This window comes from Anomalospiza imberbis (assembly GCF_031753505.1).
Source record: "Anomalospiza imberbis isolate Cuckoo-Finch-1a 21T00152 chromosome W unlocalized genomic scaffold, ASM3175350v1 scaffold_31, whole genome shotgun sequence".
NCBI classification, from domain to species: Eukaryota; Metazoa; Chordata; class Aves; order Passeriformes; family Viduidae; genus Anomalospiza; species Anomalospiza imberbis.
Window position 1 is genome coordinate 1,582,630 of NW_027099315.1, and position 14,140 is coordinate 1,596,769.

The 14,140-nt window shown below is 42.1% G+C and overlaps 1 protein-coding gene across 2 annotated transcripts in view; it reads left to right on the forward strand.

Annotated features, from left to right (window-relative positions):
* Nucleotides 1-737: 737 nt before the first annotated feature.
* LOC137465563 (E3 ubiquitin-protein ligase KCMF1-like) overlaps nt 738-14,140 on the forward strand; it is a 113,183-nt gene continuing 99,780 nt past the window's right edge. Inside the window, exon 1 of one of the 2 annotated variants that reach the window (XM_068177649.1) lies at nt 738-916. In XM_068177649.1, coding sequence (XP_068033750.1) covers nt 901-916 — 16 coding nt within the window. In that variant the 5' untranslated portion in view covers nt 738-900. The remainder of the gene's footprint in view (nt 917-14,140) is intronic. The other variant, XM_068177650.1, reaches the window with a different exon arrangement.

The following is a 14,140-nucleotide window of genomic DNA, read 5'->3' on the forward strand; positions in this document are numbered from 1 at the left end:
TTGCTCTCTGGCGTCTTTACTAGGGGACGAGGGAGAGACCTCCGTGCACCCGCAGAGGCGCAGCCTTACCACTACAGCGGTGTGTTCTACAACAGGGACAAGCAGGGGGGCTCTTCTCTCTGCCTCCCGCGGCACATGGGCAATTGTCAGAGGCCAAAATGGTGAAGGAGGCCGTGTCTCTGGTGAATGCCAGGAGAAAGCAGTCTCTCCTAATTTAGAGGAAGAAGGGGAGAAACCCATCCAGTTACACGTAACTTTCTCTGTGCTGGGTGGTGCCGATCCTCCTTTCTATTGGCTGCGTACTTACTCTTCCTTCCCGTTTGCAGTAGCAGTGGCTATGGGACAGAGAAGGAATGAAGAAAAAAGAGAGAAAGAACTAAAAAACCCAAAGAAACAGGTAGAGAAGGAAAGAAACGGTGGGACCTTGATCTTAGGGCGGGAAAGAGCTGAGGTGTGCGAGTAGTCTGTTTTTACAGTAACAACAAAAGAGGGAATAGAGGTGGGAACTCAGGAAGCGGGGTGTGAATTAAAGCGGCGGAAGAGGAAGAGAGGCCTACGATTCACTGTATCGTGGCGCCTGGGAAGTCACTGCTGGTGGATCCGCCCCTCCCCCCCGGAAAGAGGGAGGAAGAGAGAGAGGGAGGTGGAGAGACACAGGCCGGCCGGCCGGCTGGCTGGCTGGCTGGCTGGCTGAGGCCGTTGAAACAAATACCTCTTTGCTTCACCCCGCCCCCCCCCAGCCCCCCAGCCCCCCCCCCCCCCTTCTTTCCCTTTTTTGTTGCTTGTTCGCTTCGCGTTTGGGGGTCTGTTCGTAAGGCGGGAGGGACTTGGCCTAAAGCGACGCCTGAGCAGCCCAGCGGGAGCCTAGGAACAGGCCTGGGCAGCAGCCTCCACATTAAGATGTCCCGACATGAAGGTGAGAGATCCACGACCGCGGTGGGGGGGGGGGGGGGGTTTGTCCTTGAGCCCTGTACGGCCTCGCTTGCCGCTGTGTGAGGCGGGTCAACATGGCGGCACCGCCGCTGAGAGCGGGGCCTGCGGAGTTGGTCGCGAAAAGTGGCCATGGTGGGAGGAGGAAGGCGGCGGCCACGCCTTGCTTTGTAGTGTTGCGGGAGGGGAGGCCGTGGTCGTGTACTTTATGGGTAGCCTCTGAGTCCTTTTTCTGTCGCCACTAAGCACGCACGCCAGGCCTGTGGTTGCTGAGGTTGAAGGGCCTACTGCAGCTTGAAGTGGGCCTGGTCTCTGCCACTCCTCACTAGCCCGCGACTTGGGCCTTGCCTTGCCCCGGACAAGAAGTGTGTCTGAGGCAGATAATAGAGGGTAGGAGACAGAAGAGCTGTTTATTTTCACTTCTCTTACTTCAGTGTTTGAAAGATGAGCCTGAGAGGAATCTGTTTTGGGGGAAAGGAGAAAGGTTTGTGGGGGGTGGGCATCAGAGTGGCTTGCTGATGTATCCTGGGAGTTCTGAATAGCATTATGTGAAGGGAGAAGGAGTGCAGAAGAAGAGGAGGTGGGCTTGGAATGATATGCTCCCTATGAGGGGAAGTACCCTCAGGTTTTTTAGGGTATGGAGGAGGAGGGAAAGGGATTGTGGGGCATAAGGCTCGGGGAGAGCAGTGCTTGGAGGGAGGCAATGCAAGAAGGGTGGCCTGGCATCCAGAAGTGGATTGGGGTGTGGTCTACTTGGGTATAATGAAGATGGGGGAGGGGATTGCACGGTAGGTGTAGAAGGAATTTATGCAGGTAACTGGCTGTGGTATTGGGAGAAAGAGTTTGCCTTTTCAAATGTAGTTTGTATTTTGGTAGCTTTGTCAGGTTGAGATGTAATGTATTCTTTTCAAGTTTTGTATTTAAAAAGAGGTAGCATGCCAATCTAGTAGCAGCTTTTGTAGAGGTCATCATCTAAGTGTTTTGTGTGTTTCTCCTTGTTCTTTTTTTGGTGGATTTTTCATTGTTTTGTTTTAGTCTTTTTGGTTTTTTTTGTGGTTTTTTTTTTTGTTTTTGCTACGGGTATATGAAGGGGATATTTAAGGATTAATTAAAAAATGAGGAGAATGGAGAGAAAAATGAAAGAAGGGAATTTATGTAGGGAGGAGTTATGTGTAAATAAATTTGCTAGGTTTTCTACCCCTTTTTACTGATAATTGCACTAATAAAAATATTATGTAGAAGTTCTGCCTTATATTTTGAAAGGATAATTTTTGGCTCTGTTAGGAACTAAATTTAGCACCTGTCTCCATACATAATTTTGATTCTCCTAGAGCTGTGAGAATAATATTTTTAAAAGGAATTGAGATATCTTTATTTAATCTTGATGTTTTGAAAGTAATGTGCTGGAAGACTTCAATTTTTCTGAGTAATACTGACTTCTAGATGGAGGATTGGTATGATGGCTATTTGGTGTATAGCTAGAGCATTTTGTTAGTGTGCGTGCTTGCCTAAGACCAGACTTGCCCAAATCTACTAACCCTTTTTTCTGGTAAAGATACTAAATCCTCTTGTTTCTTTTCTGATTAAGATGTGGTGTATTGTGTGTGGTGTTTGTTTTTGGTGGTGTGAATGTGGGGTTGGTGTTTTTGTTTGGGGTTGTTTTGGTTTTGGTTTTTGTTTTTTTTTTTTTCCAAAGAGTGTGTGATAATTCAGATAATGAGGCAAATGTGAACAACAAGAAGCAAAATAAGGTTTAATAAAAAGGTTTTGTGGCTTTGTTGGAAAAAGTACTTTGTAAACTGCTGCTGTGATAGATATCCATGGTATGTGATTTAAAGCAGGGTAGTAGGATGTGGGCTTGTTAGATTACACTGGTTAAAGCCACAAAGATAGTATGATGTGTTGCGATGTTTTATTAAAAGAGAATTTTTAAAAATGCATTCATGATTGATAGAGGTTATGTTTTGATTTTGTTTTTCTGGTGTATGTTTTGTTTGCAGTGCAGGGAATAATGCTTTTCTTAGTCTTATCAGCAGAAATTTAAATATGGAAATAATGTTAAGTGTGGTTTTGTAAAAAATTGGAAATGGGTAAATTGGTGTCCTTTGAAGTTGCAGATATTTAAAAATGAAAATAGTTATCTTCTAATAAATTGTTGATGGCAATGTTACATTGTTGACATAAATATCCTATTTTAGGAAGGAAAAACTTCATCAAAGCTGAAAAGATACAGCTGCAGCAACAGTTGTACTTTTCTGATAGATTTTATAGAACCTGATTTGTCTTGAGTTTTATTAATGTTTTTCTTTTATTCCTCATTTAACATGTTGTCAATTTAATATTAGTTATAAAATTAGGATAAGTTGCCTTGATATAGGGTCTGTGGTTGGCTCAAAGTTCTGAATCTGTAAGATGATGGAAGTTGTTCTTGCAAGGATAAGGTATAGGACAAAAGTGAGCTTCAGACGTGTTAATAAATTGTATCACTGCTCTGTGTTTTTTTGTCAAAATGGCTTGGTTTTGCCAGAATCAGTTTTGTGATGGGAAAAGGTGTGTTTGAGAAGATAAATGCTGGAGAACTTGGAATCCAAATGTCTCAGGCCTCTTAAATAAGTATCTGATGGAGGTATAAGCTTACTTTTAATCGGGGTCTCTTGGTGCTTTCTTTACTTTGTGGAGAGAAATTAAGTCCTGTTGTGATAAGAAGTTGGTTGGGAGACAGGAAAAGAGAATAAATTTAACTGGTGACCTTTTGCCATTGACTGCTGCATACCTTCAAAAGTGGAATGGGTATAGAACTGGAGAAATTATCCAGAGAGTGGAGGATGTGAGGAAGGGGAATAGTGGAATAGAAATGTTTGCAAATAGGACAGTTATTTGAGCTGGAGTGATTAGAAGGTCTTCCAAGAAACTTTAGAAAGAGCTAATTCTCAATAATGAGTGACACAAGGTGAGCGAAATTAACTTGTGTTGAGAGGAAAAACAATATGGAAAAACTAACTTTTTGTGTACCTTAGTGTTTACTTCACTGGTATCAACTTGGGAAAGGTTGTGGGGTATCAGTGTAGATAATCATGCTTATTTTTACTGCTACTGTGTTTATTGGTGAGATATGAAAAATGTTACTGCATTCAAGAAGCTGTTCAGAACAGCAAGGTTGTCAAGTTGAGTACTCAGGAGTTGGGATGTGCCAGAACTAGTTTGTGCAGAGAAACCTAATTCAGCCCTTTTTGAGCACACACACTGTGAAATGAAATAGCCACATATTATCTTTGTTGTGCTCTGCCTTGTCAAGGGTGTAAAGGGAAGGAGACTCTTGTATGTAGGGGAGGACCAGATGAGACATTACAGAAAGAAAGTATTTCTGAGAGTTCAGAAGTGAGTACAAGCAGTTGCTTGACTCATACCTTTTACAGTCTTTGGTTCAAGGTTGGAGCCCTTCTTAAAGATGTCAAAGTACTTTGAGGGTTTTATTCAAGTGATTAGGTTTGTTCTTTCTTTGTAGCTTGCTTGATTGCAGCACATTTCATATTAATGAATAACCTGTGTGATGGCCTCCATGGTCCGGTCCACCCCTTGATCATGAGCCCATCTGTATGTTGCATCCCTTCCTAGATGCCCTGATCTTTCATGGGTCCATTGGGCTATAAATAGCTCACCCTTCCGTTCCCAGTCCAAGTCTACCTGAGCTATTTCAATCTTGTCAGCCTAATCTACCTGTTCATTGTTTTGTTCTTCAGTGGCATGACTTTTGAGCATGTGAGCATCTACATAGCATACCTTCAGAGTCGTATTTTCTGTCTGTGCAGTGATGTCCTGCCACAATGCAGCAGCCCAGATGGATTTGCCTCTGTATTGCCAGTTGCTGCTCTTCCATTTCTGTAGCCACCTCACAGGGCATTAGCCACCATCCAGGAGTCAGTATAGAGTGCAGGCCACTTTTCTCTCTCAGTAATCTCTAGGGCTAGTTGGATAGCTTTCACTTCTGCAAACTGACTTGACTTAATCATAGGTGCCTTATAAGTAAAGGCTATTCTTAAATTAGTTCTGTGACCCTCATGGGTCAAACTAGTATTGGTATGTGTTGCTATAGACATTTCAGATAGCTGCCTGAAGGAATGGTATCAGCAGAGCACAAATTATTAGACTTAGTGCATGGCATCATATTGAAGAAATTGTATTTAAATGGTGTTTTCACATATATGGATGGGTTTTTTACTATGTAATGGTGTGAGAGTTACTCTTTTTGTTTCTTGTATCCTGGAAGTGGAAATTATTTAAGCAGTGTGACAAGAAAGCTGAATAAGAAGCTCATCTCTGAGAGGATTGTTGAGAATCATATGTGTCATGGTTTGACACTGGCGCAATGCCAGCGGCCCCATGAAAAAAATGCACCTTCCTAAATAATTGCTGTGAGATGTGATCAAGAACAGAGCAGAGCCGGCCCAAGCTTAATAACAAAGAAAAAAACTTATTAAACTACTACTACTATAAAAACACAAACACTAAATCACTGATTAAGACCTTCCAAAACACTCCTTCTCCCACCTAATTTCCAGACAAACCCACAGTGAGACACCACCCAGGATCCCTGATCAAGTTGCCACCCTTCAGATAATCAGTACTCAGTCCATCAAGGGAGACAGGAGTCTCTCCTGTGCCACAGACCCCCCAGGAAACACAACTGCCACCCTTTTGTTTCCATGTCACACATGGCACCGCCCAGAGAAAATCTGCCAGTGTGACACTCTCCTTTCCATGTCAGTGCTCTCACCACCATGCATGGACAGACTGCTCATAGGGCTCCTTTAAGGATGCTTTGCCAAGGACCAAAGAAAAACAACAGTTCAGTTTCTCATCTCGGGACTACAGTCCCCCCCATTTCCCCCTGGGGCCGAGGGTCCAACAGCTTCTCCTTTTTGGGACAACAGTCCCCCCCCCATTTTCCCCTGGGGCTGAGGGTCCAAGAACAGAGGTCTTCTTCTTGTCTTCTTCTTCTCTTCTTCTTGTCTTCTTCTTCTCTTCTTCTTGTCTTCTTCTTCTCTTCTTCTTGTCTTCTTCTTCTCTTCTTCTTCTCTTCTTCTTGTCTTCTTCTTCTCTTCTTCTCTTCTTCTCTTCTTCTCTTCTTCTTCTCTTCTTCTTGTCTTCTTCTTCTCTTCTTCTTGTCTTCTTCTTCTCTTCTTCTTGTCTTCTTGTCTTCTTCTTGTCTTCTTCTTGTCTTCTTCTTCTCTTCTTCTTGTCTTCTTCTCTTCTTCTTGTCTTCATCTTCTCTTCTTCTTGTCTTCTTCTTCTCTTCTTCTTCTCTTCTTCTTCTCTTCTTCTTGTCTTCTTCTTCTCTTCTTCTCTTCTTCTTCTCTTCTTCTTCTCTTCTTCTTCTCTTCTTCTTCTCTTCTTCTTCTCTTCTTCTTCTCTTCTTCTTCTCTTCTTCTCTTCTTCTTCTCTGAAGACAGAGGGCCTCTCCACACCCTCCTCAACTTTCCTCTGTTCTCTCCATTCCTCTGTTGGTAATCACTGAAACAGGTCTCTTGGCCCACCAACGCATCCCCCTAAATGCAGTCTCTGTTGCAGGAGAATTTGGTTCAGTTTATGGCTAACAAGAAAAGTCCAGCCACAAGCCACTCCATCATCTCTTCCCACTCAAAAATTTCTTCTTCCAACATCTCAGATCCCAGACTGTCTCTCTTCTACTTCAAATCAAGGAGGAGTAATATTTTACAAAGCCTTCATTTCTAAGGAAAGGGTTAAAAGTTCAGACTCCCTGGACGGCTGAAATCTCTGCCCACAAGCCGATTCCCAAGGCCAAGGCTGGGCACCTTCCCCTCCCTTCTCCTCCTTCTCCGCCGGCAAAGTTACAGGTGCCGTCCGGACTCTCTGTCTTTTCCCTCTGGGGGGGGACGACAAAGGCATCTCCGTTTTTCTCCGCCCTTCCATCCACAGGAGCTGGCTCGGTTCCAGTCCTTCTACCCCTCGGCTCACCTCGACCAGGCCGCATGGCTTCCCCTCCCCCACCCAGCCCATGGCTGGGCAGGGGAGGTCTGCACAGCACTCTGACTGGAACCAAAGAGAAGGAGCTCTTGGGAGTTCCTGCTTTTAACCCCCTGTGTTCTCAGAGGCGTATCCCTACCTTCAGTGGTCACTACAGGTGCCAATATCCAAACCTGACCACTGATTGGTTTGACCCAACTTCCTGAAAAAATTCACTTCCATGTCAAACCACGACAATATGTAAAAATATGAAAGTCTATTCAGGAATTAAAAAAACCCCACACAGCAGTTTGAAATAATAATTGATTGGGGGTACAGAACCCAATACTTTGTTGGGGGGTGTTATGACAGATGTTTTCTGAATAACTGTATCAGATCAGCAGCTAATGGCTTCTGCTTGTGATGCATGTATTGAATTTCATGTTAAACTTGCTCCAAACACATTGTTCCCTTTCCTCAAATGCTCTATGTTAATTAATGCTTTTGAAAAAATTGATTTTTTTAAACTGTGTAGAATAATGTGTTAAACCTCTATAAACTGCAAGAAGCTGCCTGCATTTTTTTTTTGTGGCAGCAAGGACCTGAGTCTTAGCTGTATCATGCAGTTATAGCAGTCTATGCTGCTTTAGTTTCTTTTGGCTCAAATGAGGCTCAATACCTTTGAATCATTAGATTGATATAGTTCAATAAAAAATAAAAGTTCAGGAGGTTAGAGAAGTTGTATATAAACAGTAGGGTTGGGAATCCTTTTGTTTTCTACCTGTGGTTGTTCTAAGGCTTCTGCAAATGGTGCAGAAGAAAAGCAGACTGTTTTGTTAGCTCTAACTTTAAAAGGTTTGAGCTATTTTTGTAAAATACCTTCTGTGGTCAATATTACAACTGCTACACTAGGACCTTTGCTATACCATACTTTGCATCACTTCCGTGAATGCCTCCCATGCAAAACCCGGACATCATATCCCTTGTTAATAGGCTAATTCAGGATTTAAAAAGTTTTGGATATCTGTTGGTATTGTCAGGAGGCTGGTATGAGGTGCTGAGCTATTACTGACTGAGTGTTCTGCAAAGCAACATTACTGATGCTGTAAGGTGGTTACTGCTATGGCATGTGTGGCAGTATATAAGAGGAAAACAGTTCATGCTTAGAGTCTCCTGCAGGAGCCAGCATGGGCTAAGATGCTGAAAAGTTTCTTTAGAGTAGTACTAGATATATGCAAGTTCTGTGGTACAGGTAGACTTACTCTATAGGCTAGAGTGCCTCCCCAAATGCTATCTTCTTAAAAATTGCTCTGAAATGAATTGATGGAATATCAAGCTTGTGTCTGTGTATGCATAATTTCTTAGACTAGAGAACTGTGCTGTCTTGATGTGGTAAAGCAGTAGGGTGATAGAGTTGTATGTTTCTGTTGTATATTCTTGAAACGTGAGAATGCAGCACGTGGGTGAGACCATCTTATGTGCAGCATCAAATCACAGAATACTTTGGGTTGGAAAGGGTCTTTAAGTTTAAAGATCATGTAGTCCAACCCCCCTGCCATGGGCAGGGACATCTTTTACTAGATCAGGCTGCTCGAATCTTCATCCAGTCTGACCCTGAACACTTCCAAGGATGGAGCAACCTTCCACCTTCTCTGCGCAACCTGTTCCAGTGTCTCACCACCTGCTTTCAGTTCAAAACTGTTGCTCCTTTTTCTGTCACTACAGGCCTTGGTGAAAGTGTCTCTGTCTTTCTTATAAGTCCCCTTTAACTATTGAAAGACCATGATAAAGTCTATCCCAACTCTCTCAGCCTTTCTTCATAGGAGAGGTGTTTCAGCCCTCTGAACACTTTTGTGGCCCTCTTGGATCTCATCTAACAGGTGCATGCCTGTCTTTTACTGGGGACCCCAGAGCTGGACAAAGTACTCCAGGTGGGGTCTCACAGGAGCAGAGCAGAGGGGGAGAATAATTTCCTTTAACCCACTGGCCTGTGGATGTTCTCAGTTCAGTCAGAGAGAAAAAGAGAAGGTTTTCTAACCAGGCGAGAGCCTGGGAGACAGTTGGGAAAGAATGTAAATAATTCTCTAATCTGTCTTGTTGTTCACATTGTTTATAGATAGGTTCTGCCACCGTGCGTCATTCACTGCACACCAATGGTGTGAGATGTTTTTACTCTAAGACCAATGAAATTAGTCCGCACGATGTTCTCTATAAATAGAGTGGTGCATTTGAAATAAATCAGAGTTCATTCTCTTTGCCTTTGATTTGGAGTCATTTTCGTTCCCGTCCTGCTCTACAGCGACATCGGCCAGGCTTCTTTTGATGCAGCCCAGGATACAGTTGGCTTTTTGAGCTGCAAGCACATGCTACTAGCTCATATCCAATTTTTTATCCACTAGTACCCTCAACTCCTCTGCAGTACTGCTCTCAATCCATTTATTTCCCAGCCTGTATTGATCCTGGGAGTTGCCCTGACCCAGGTGCAGGACCTTGCATTTGGCCTTGTTGGACTTCATCAGGATTCCATAGGCTAACTCCTCAAGCCTCTCAAGGTCCCTCTGGATGGCATCCTGTCCTGCTTAGGAAATCAAATGCACCACTCAGCTTGGTGTTATCTGTAAACTTACTGAGGGTGCACTCAGTCCCAGTATCAATGTTATCAATGAAGATATTAAACAATATTGGTCCTGTTATAAACGCCAATCACTTGTTTCAAAAATTTAGAAAGTTTAATAAAAATAAAATAGTTATAAAAATAATACAAATGTAGTAATAAAGGTTACACAATTAGAGTTAGGACAATTAATGAGACAATAACAGCAAAGAGTTACAGCCCGGGCTGGGTACCCCTCTCTGGACAAAAGTGAGCCAGGAAAAGGGGGACCCCGTTAAAAGAAAATTTACTCCTTAAGAAGGGTAATCTGTTGCATATACAAAACACTTTATGAATATGCATATATTTTATTTAAAACAAGAAATCCATCTGGTACATGTCAAAATTTTTCTATAATCCCCAGGCGCCTTCCAGTCTAAGTCCAGCTTGAAAAAGTTCGTTTCTGTTGATAAGGAAAACCATAAACTCCTCTCCTCTGGAAAATTTATGGGTTTCTGTAATTGTTATCTCTGTGCAAAGAATTTTTTTTTTATTATCTTCTCCTTTTCTTGAGCTAATTAAAAGAATACACACATAATTTCTATTTTAACTGCTAAAGCTTACAAAACTACATTTACTATATTATTAAAATGTTAATACAACATAACTTTCCAACCTAGCATAATACATATAGTAAATATCTGCGTAGAGCCATATAATATGCATTTTTCACAATCCTTCCTCTTTCTTCTTTATAATTACTTTGGCTCGAGCAATATTTATTGCTTTTTAGCCTTCATTTTTCGTTCATTTTCTTCATAAATCAATCTAGCTTCCTGAAAGGGGTTTTCTTTACTTTGTTTCTTTAATACCATAATCCTTTGCACCGTTTTTGTTGTATCCAATTTTTGATCCATGGTCACTAATTGCATGCCTTGAACTACACTGGTGATGAGTCGAATGAAACAGGCGATCAAACAAGGAAGGAATATTAGACCAGCTGTAGCGCATAACAGGAAGAAGCCTAGCTTTTTCCACCATTCTATTCCCAACATGTTATCCCACCAGCTAGTATTCAGCATTGATTCCCACCTTTGAACTGGTACATGGGCTATTTTTCTGATATCATTGACTATATCTAGGACAGCATCTCCGTTATCATCTATTTTCAAACAACAATCTGATGTATTGAATTTTCCACAAACACCCCCTTCTTCCGCTAATAGATAATCCAAAGCCAACCTATTCTGATACACGGCTGCTCTGATTTGGGTCTGTTGTCTTGACATTAATGCCATTGCCCGACCAGTTTTGTTTGTTATTATCTCTACAGCAGCTTGGAGTCTTATAATATGATTTAACATATAAATTGGGGTTCAATATCCCCAACTCCCATCTTGTGCCCAGGTGGCTGGCCCATATGTTTCCAATATACTTTCAGGGGGCCATTCCTCGTCTCCCCATTTTTGGAATCCTCCAATTAAGTCTCTCTTGTTTCTTTTTAGATCCTCATAAGCTGGTATCCCTAAGTGATCCCCTTCAGACCCTGGCAAAAGAAAAAATCCTGGCTGTATGACTCCCAGAGTACAGCTCCCTTTCCACTGAGAGGGGAGTTTTGGGTATGCCTTTTTTCCACATATCCAGAATAAGCCATCTGGGGCTTTCCAATAATCAAATTTTTGCTCATCTATATTCTCCCAAAATTTAGAAATCTCTGGGATGCCAACGTAAGGATTTTTTCCTGTGTCATTACACTGAAAAAGTATGATTTTATTATTATACTTACAATTTCCTTTTTTTACTTTTTCCGGGGTCCAATACATGGTAGGTTCTTCTGGGAGCCACCATGCAGAAGTTCCATTACTGACTTTATATCTTTTACAGGGAGTTTTTCCTACTTCATGAAGGAACTTTTTCCCATTGCGCCAAAGACATTCTTCCCCTATGACTACTGAACTCAAAACCCACCCCTCTGGTCGGTTTTCTCCTCTTATACTTGTCTGATTCTACTTAAGGAGCTCAATTGGGCCTAAGCTGCTGCCTTTCCATGGCCATTCTTCTGACATCAGGGCCCCTCCACAGACCCAACAATTGGTTATGTTAAGTTCCTTACTTATTCTTTCTCCCAATTCTACAAACTGATTTTTACCCATCCTTGAAATATCTATCTCTTTTTCTAATTGTTGTTCCAGTTTTGTATACAAATTGTCAAGTGAGATTGGTACAGGTTTAGGTGGTGGTGCCGGCTTAGCTTTTTTGTTTATCACTTGCTCTTTTACCAAATCCTGGGCTTTATTCCCAATAGCGTATGTGAAACAAATCCATTTTTCCCCTTTTGGGCATTCACTTCCTGCCCTGTTACCACTTATTCCTAGATTCTCAGTAATCCAGTACTTTTGTCCATTGTGCATGCAGTTTCCTAATTCTCATGGGTTATAACAGTGACTGTTGACATGAGTGTGAGAAATAAAGAAGGAACCTCGGTGTCTTTCCATATACAGCTTCTGGTAACACCTGTAGCATGGCTTTGTCAATATCCCAAAAGGGAAAAGACAGAAAATGAGTGACAGAAAAAGGAGAGGTCCAGTATGGCTTATACTCCCACCTCCCATGCCTATGGGGTTGCAACCCACAGCAGGTGTATGTGATCTTCTTGGTGGCGATTATAGAGGCCAATCTGGTCTTGCCCTCTCTTCTCTTGTCACTTTCTCTTAGCTAATTTCCAGGCAAATAGTTTTTGACACTCCTTAACAGTGGTCTCCCACTGTTCCTCAGCTATTTCCCATTCAACAGGCACTAATAATTCCCATCCACAAAACAAAGTTATTATTTCAGTTGCTTCGAGCTCTACTTGGATAGGGGATCTAGTTGGCACTCGACACTTCCTGCAACGAGGGCGTTGCTTGTGTGAACTACAATACCAGTTTTTCCCACAATTCAAACATTTACATTTAACCCAACTAACATGCCCAGTATTTGGGTGAATCAAACAGGGTATATTACGTGGCACTGATTGAGGTTGTAATCCGCCCTCCTCTTTGTATAAATCACAGGCTAAGGCCAAAATACAGGAGTTTTCTGTCTGAAACAGTCCTGATCCTCCTGTCTGTGGTGGCAGTATTCCTTCCCAAGGAGGATATTGGAGGCACCTCAAAGTTTGTCCACGCGGTATTTGAAACCACTGATGTAAACTCGGTCTTACTCCCCAGTCAGGTGTGATCCTGTGTATATTTCTTGGATCATTTGGGTCTTCCCAGTTCATTACCACCCATTCCCCGTTTAAGAGTCAATTTTGAATCACCCGGTTCAGAGGTTATCGTCCACTCCTTAGGTTCTTCCACAGGTCCTTTGGTTCTGCCGGCGTGGATCCACCCTCGTTCCCTGGTCCGGATCGCAGCCTCGGTCGTCAGCAGTACCTGAAAAGGACCTTCCCATTGTGGAGTTAAAGATTGTTCTTTCCATGTTTTTACCAACACCCACTCTCCTGGGTGAATATTATGGATTTTAAAGTCTAAAGGTGTGGTTTGAGGGATTATTCCTTTTAACCGCAAGTTTTCAAGAGTTTTTGCAATAGTGTTAATATATCCTTTAACACTCTTTTCCCCTACCTCATAGGTAGCATTTTCATGTTGGGTTGTCAAAAAAGGTAATCCAAACATCATTTCATAAGGTGACACTCCCAGGTCTGACTTGGGTTGTGTTCGGATCCTCAATAAGGCTAAAGGTAGACATCGTACCCAGGACATTCGGGTTTCAATTATTAATTTAGCCAAAGTTCTCTTTAAGGTCTGGTTCATCCTCTCTACACGACCAGAACTCTGTGGATGCCATGGTGTGTGTAATTCCCTTTTTATCCCCAAGGTCTGAATTAATTGTTGTAACACTTTTGACGTAAAATGTGTTCCTCTGTCTGAGTCTATCCTATTAACCATTCCATATCTTGGAATAATCTGTTCCAAAAGGGTTTTACTTACCACGTTGGCTGTAGCCGTGGCAGTGGGAACCGCTTCCACCCAATGAGTTAGATGGTCTGTTATTACTAATAAATACGTCCATCTTTGAACTTGGGGGAGTTCAGTAAAATCTACTTGGATACTTTGAAATGGCCTAAGAGCTAATTCCCGACCTCCCAATGTGGTTTTTCTCATTACCTTTTTATTTATCCTTTGGCAAGTTATACATTTTTCAGTAACCTTCTTTGCTATCCCAAAAATCCCAATATACCCATAGTTCCTTAGAAAGTGATCACACAGAGCCTGAGTACCCCAGTGAGTTTTTTGATGCATGTCTTCTAATATTCTTCTAGTAAGTATTTTATTAAGTAATTGTCTTCCATCAGGAAGTGTCCATTTCCCTGATTCATCTTGTTCACCTCCTATCTCCTTTAATTCTTTTTCCTCTGCTTCACTAAATTTTGGAATTTCCAATTTCTCCTCATTTGGAGTTAATATTAGCATAACTCTTTCAGTTCCATTTTCTGCTGCATCCTTAGCTTCCTGGTCTGCCAAATTATTTCCTCTTACTTCTGGAGTCACTCCCTTTTGGTGACCTTTAATATGTACTACAGCTATTTCTTCTGGTAATCTTAATGCTTCTAAAACCTCTAAAATGAGCCCCTCATGTACTAATCCTTTTCCCCTTGAATTAAGCAAT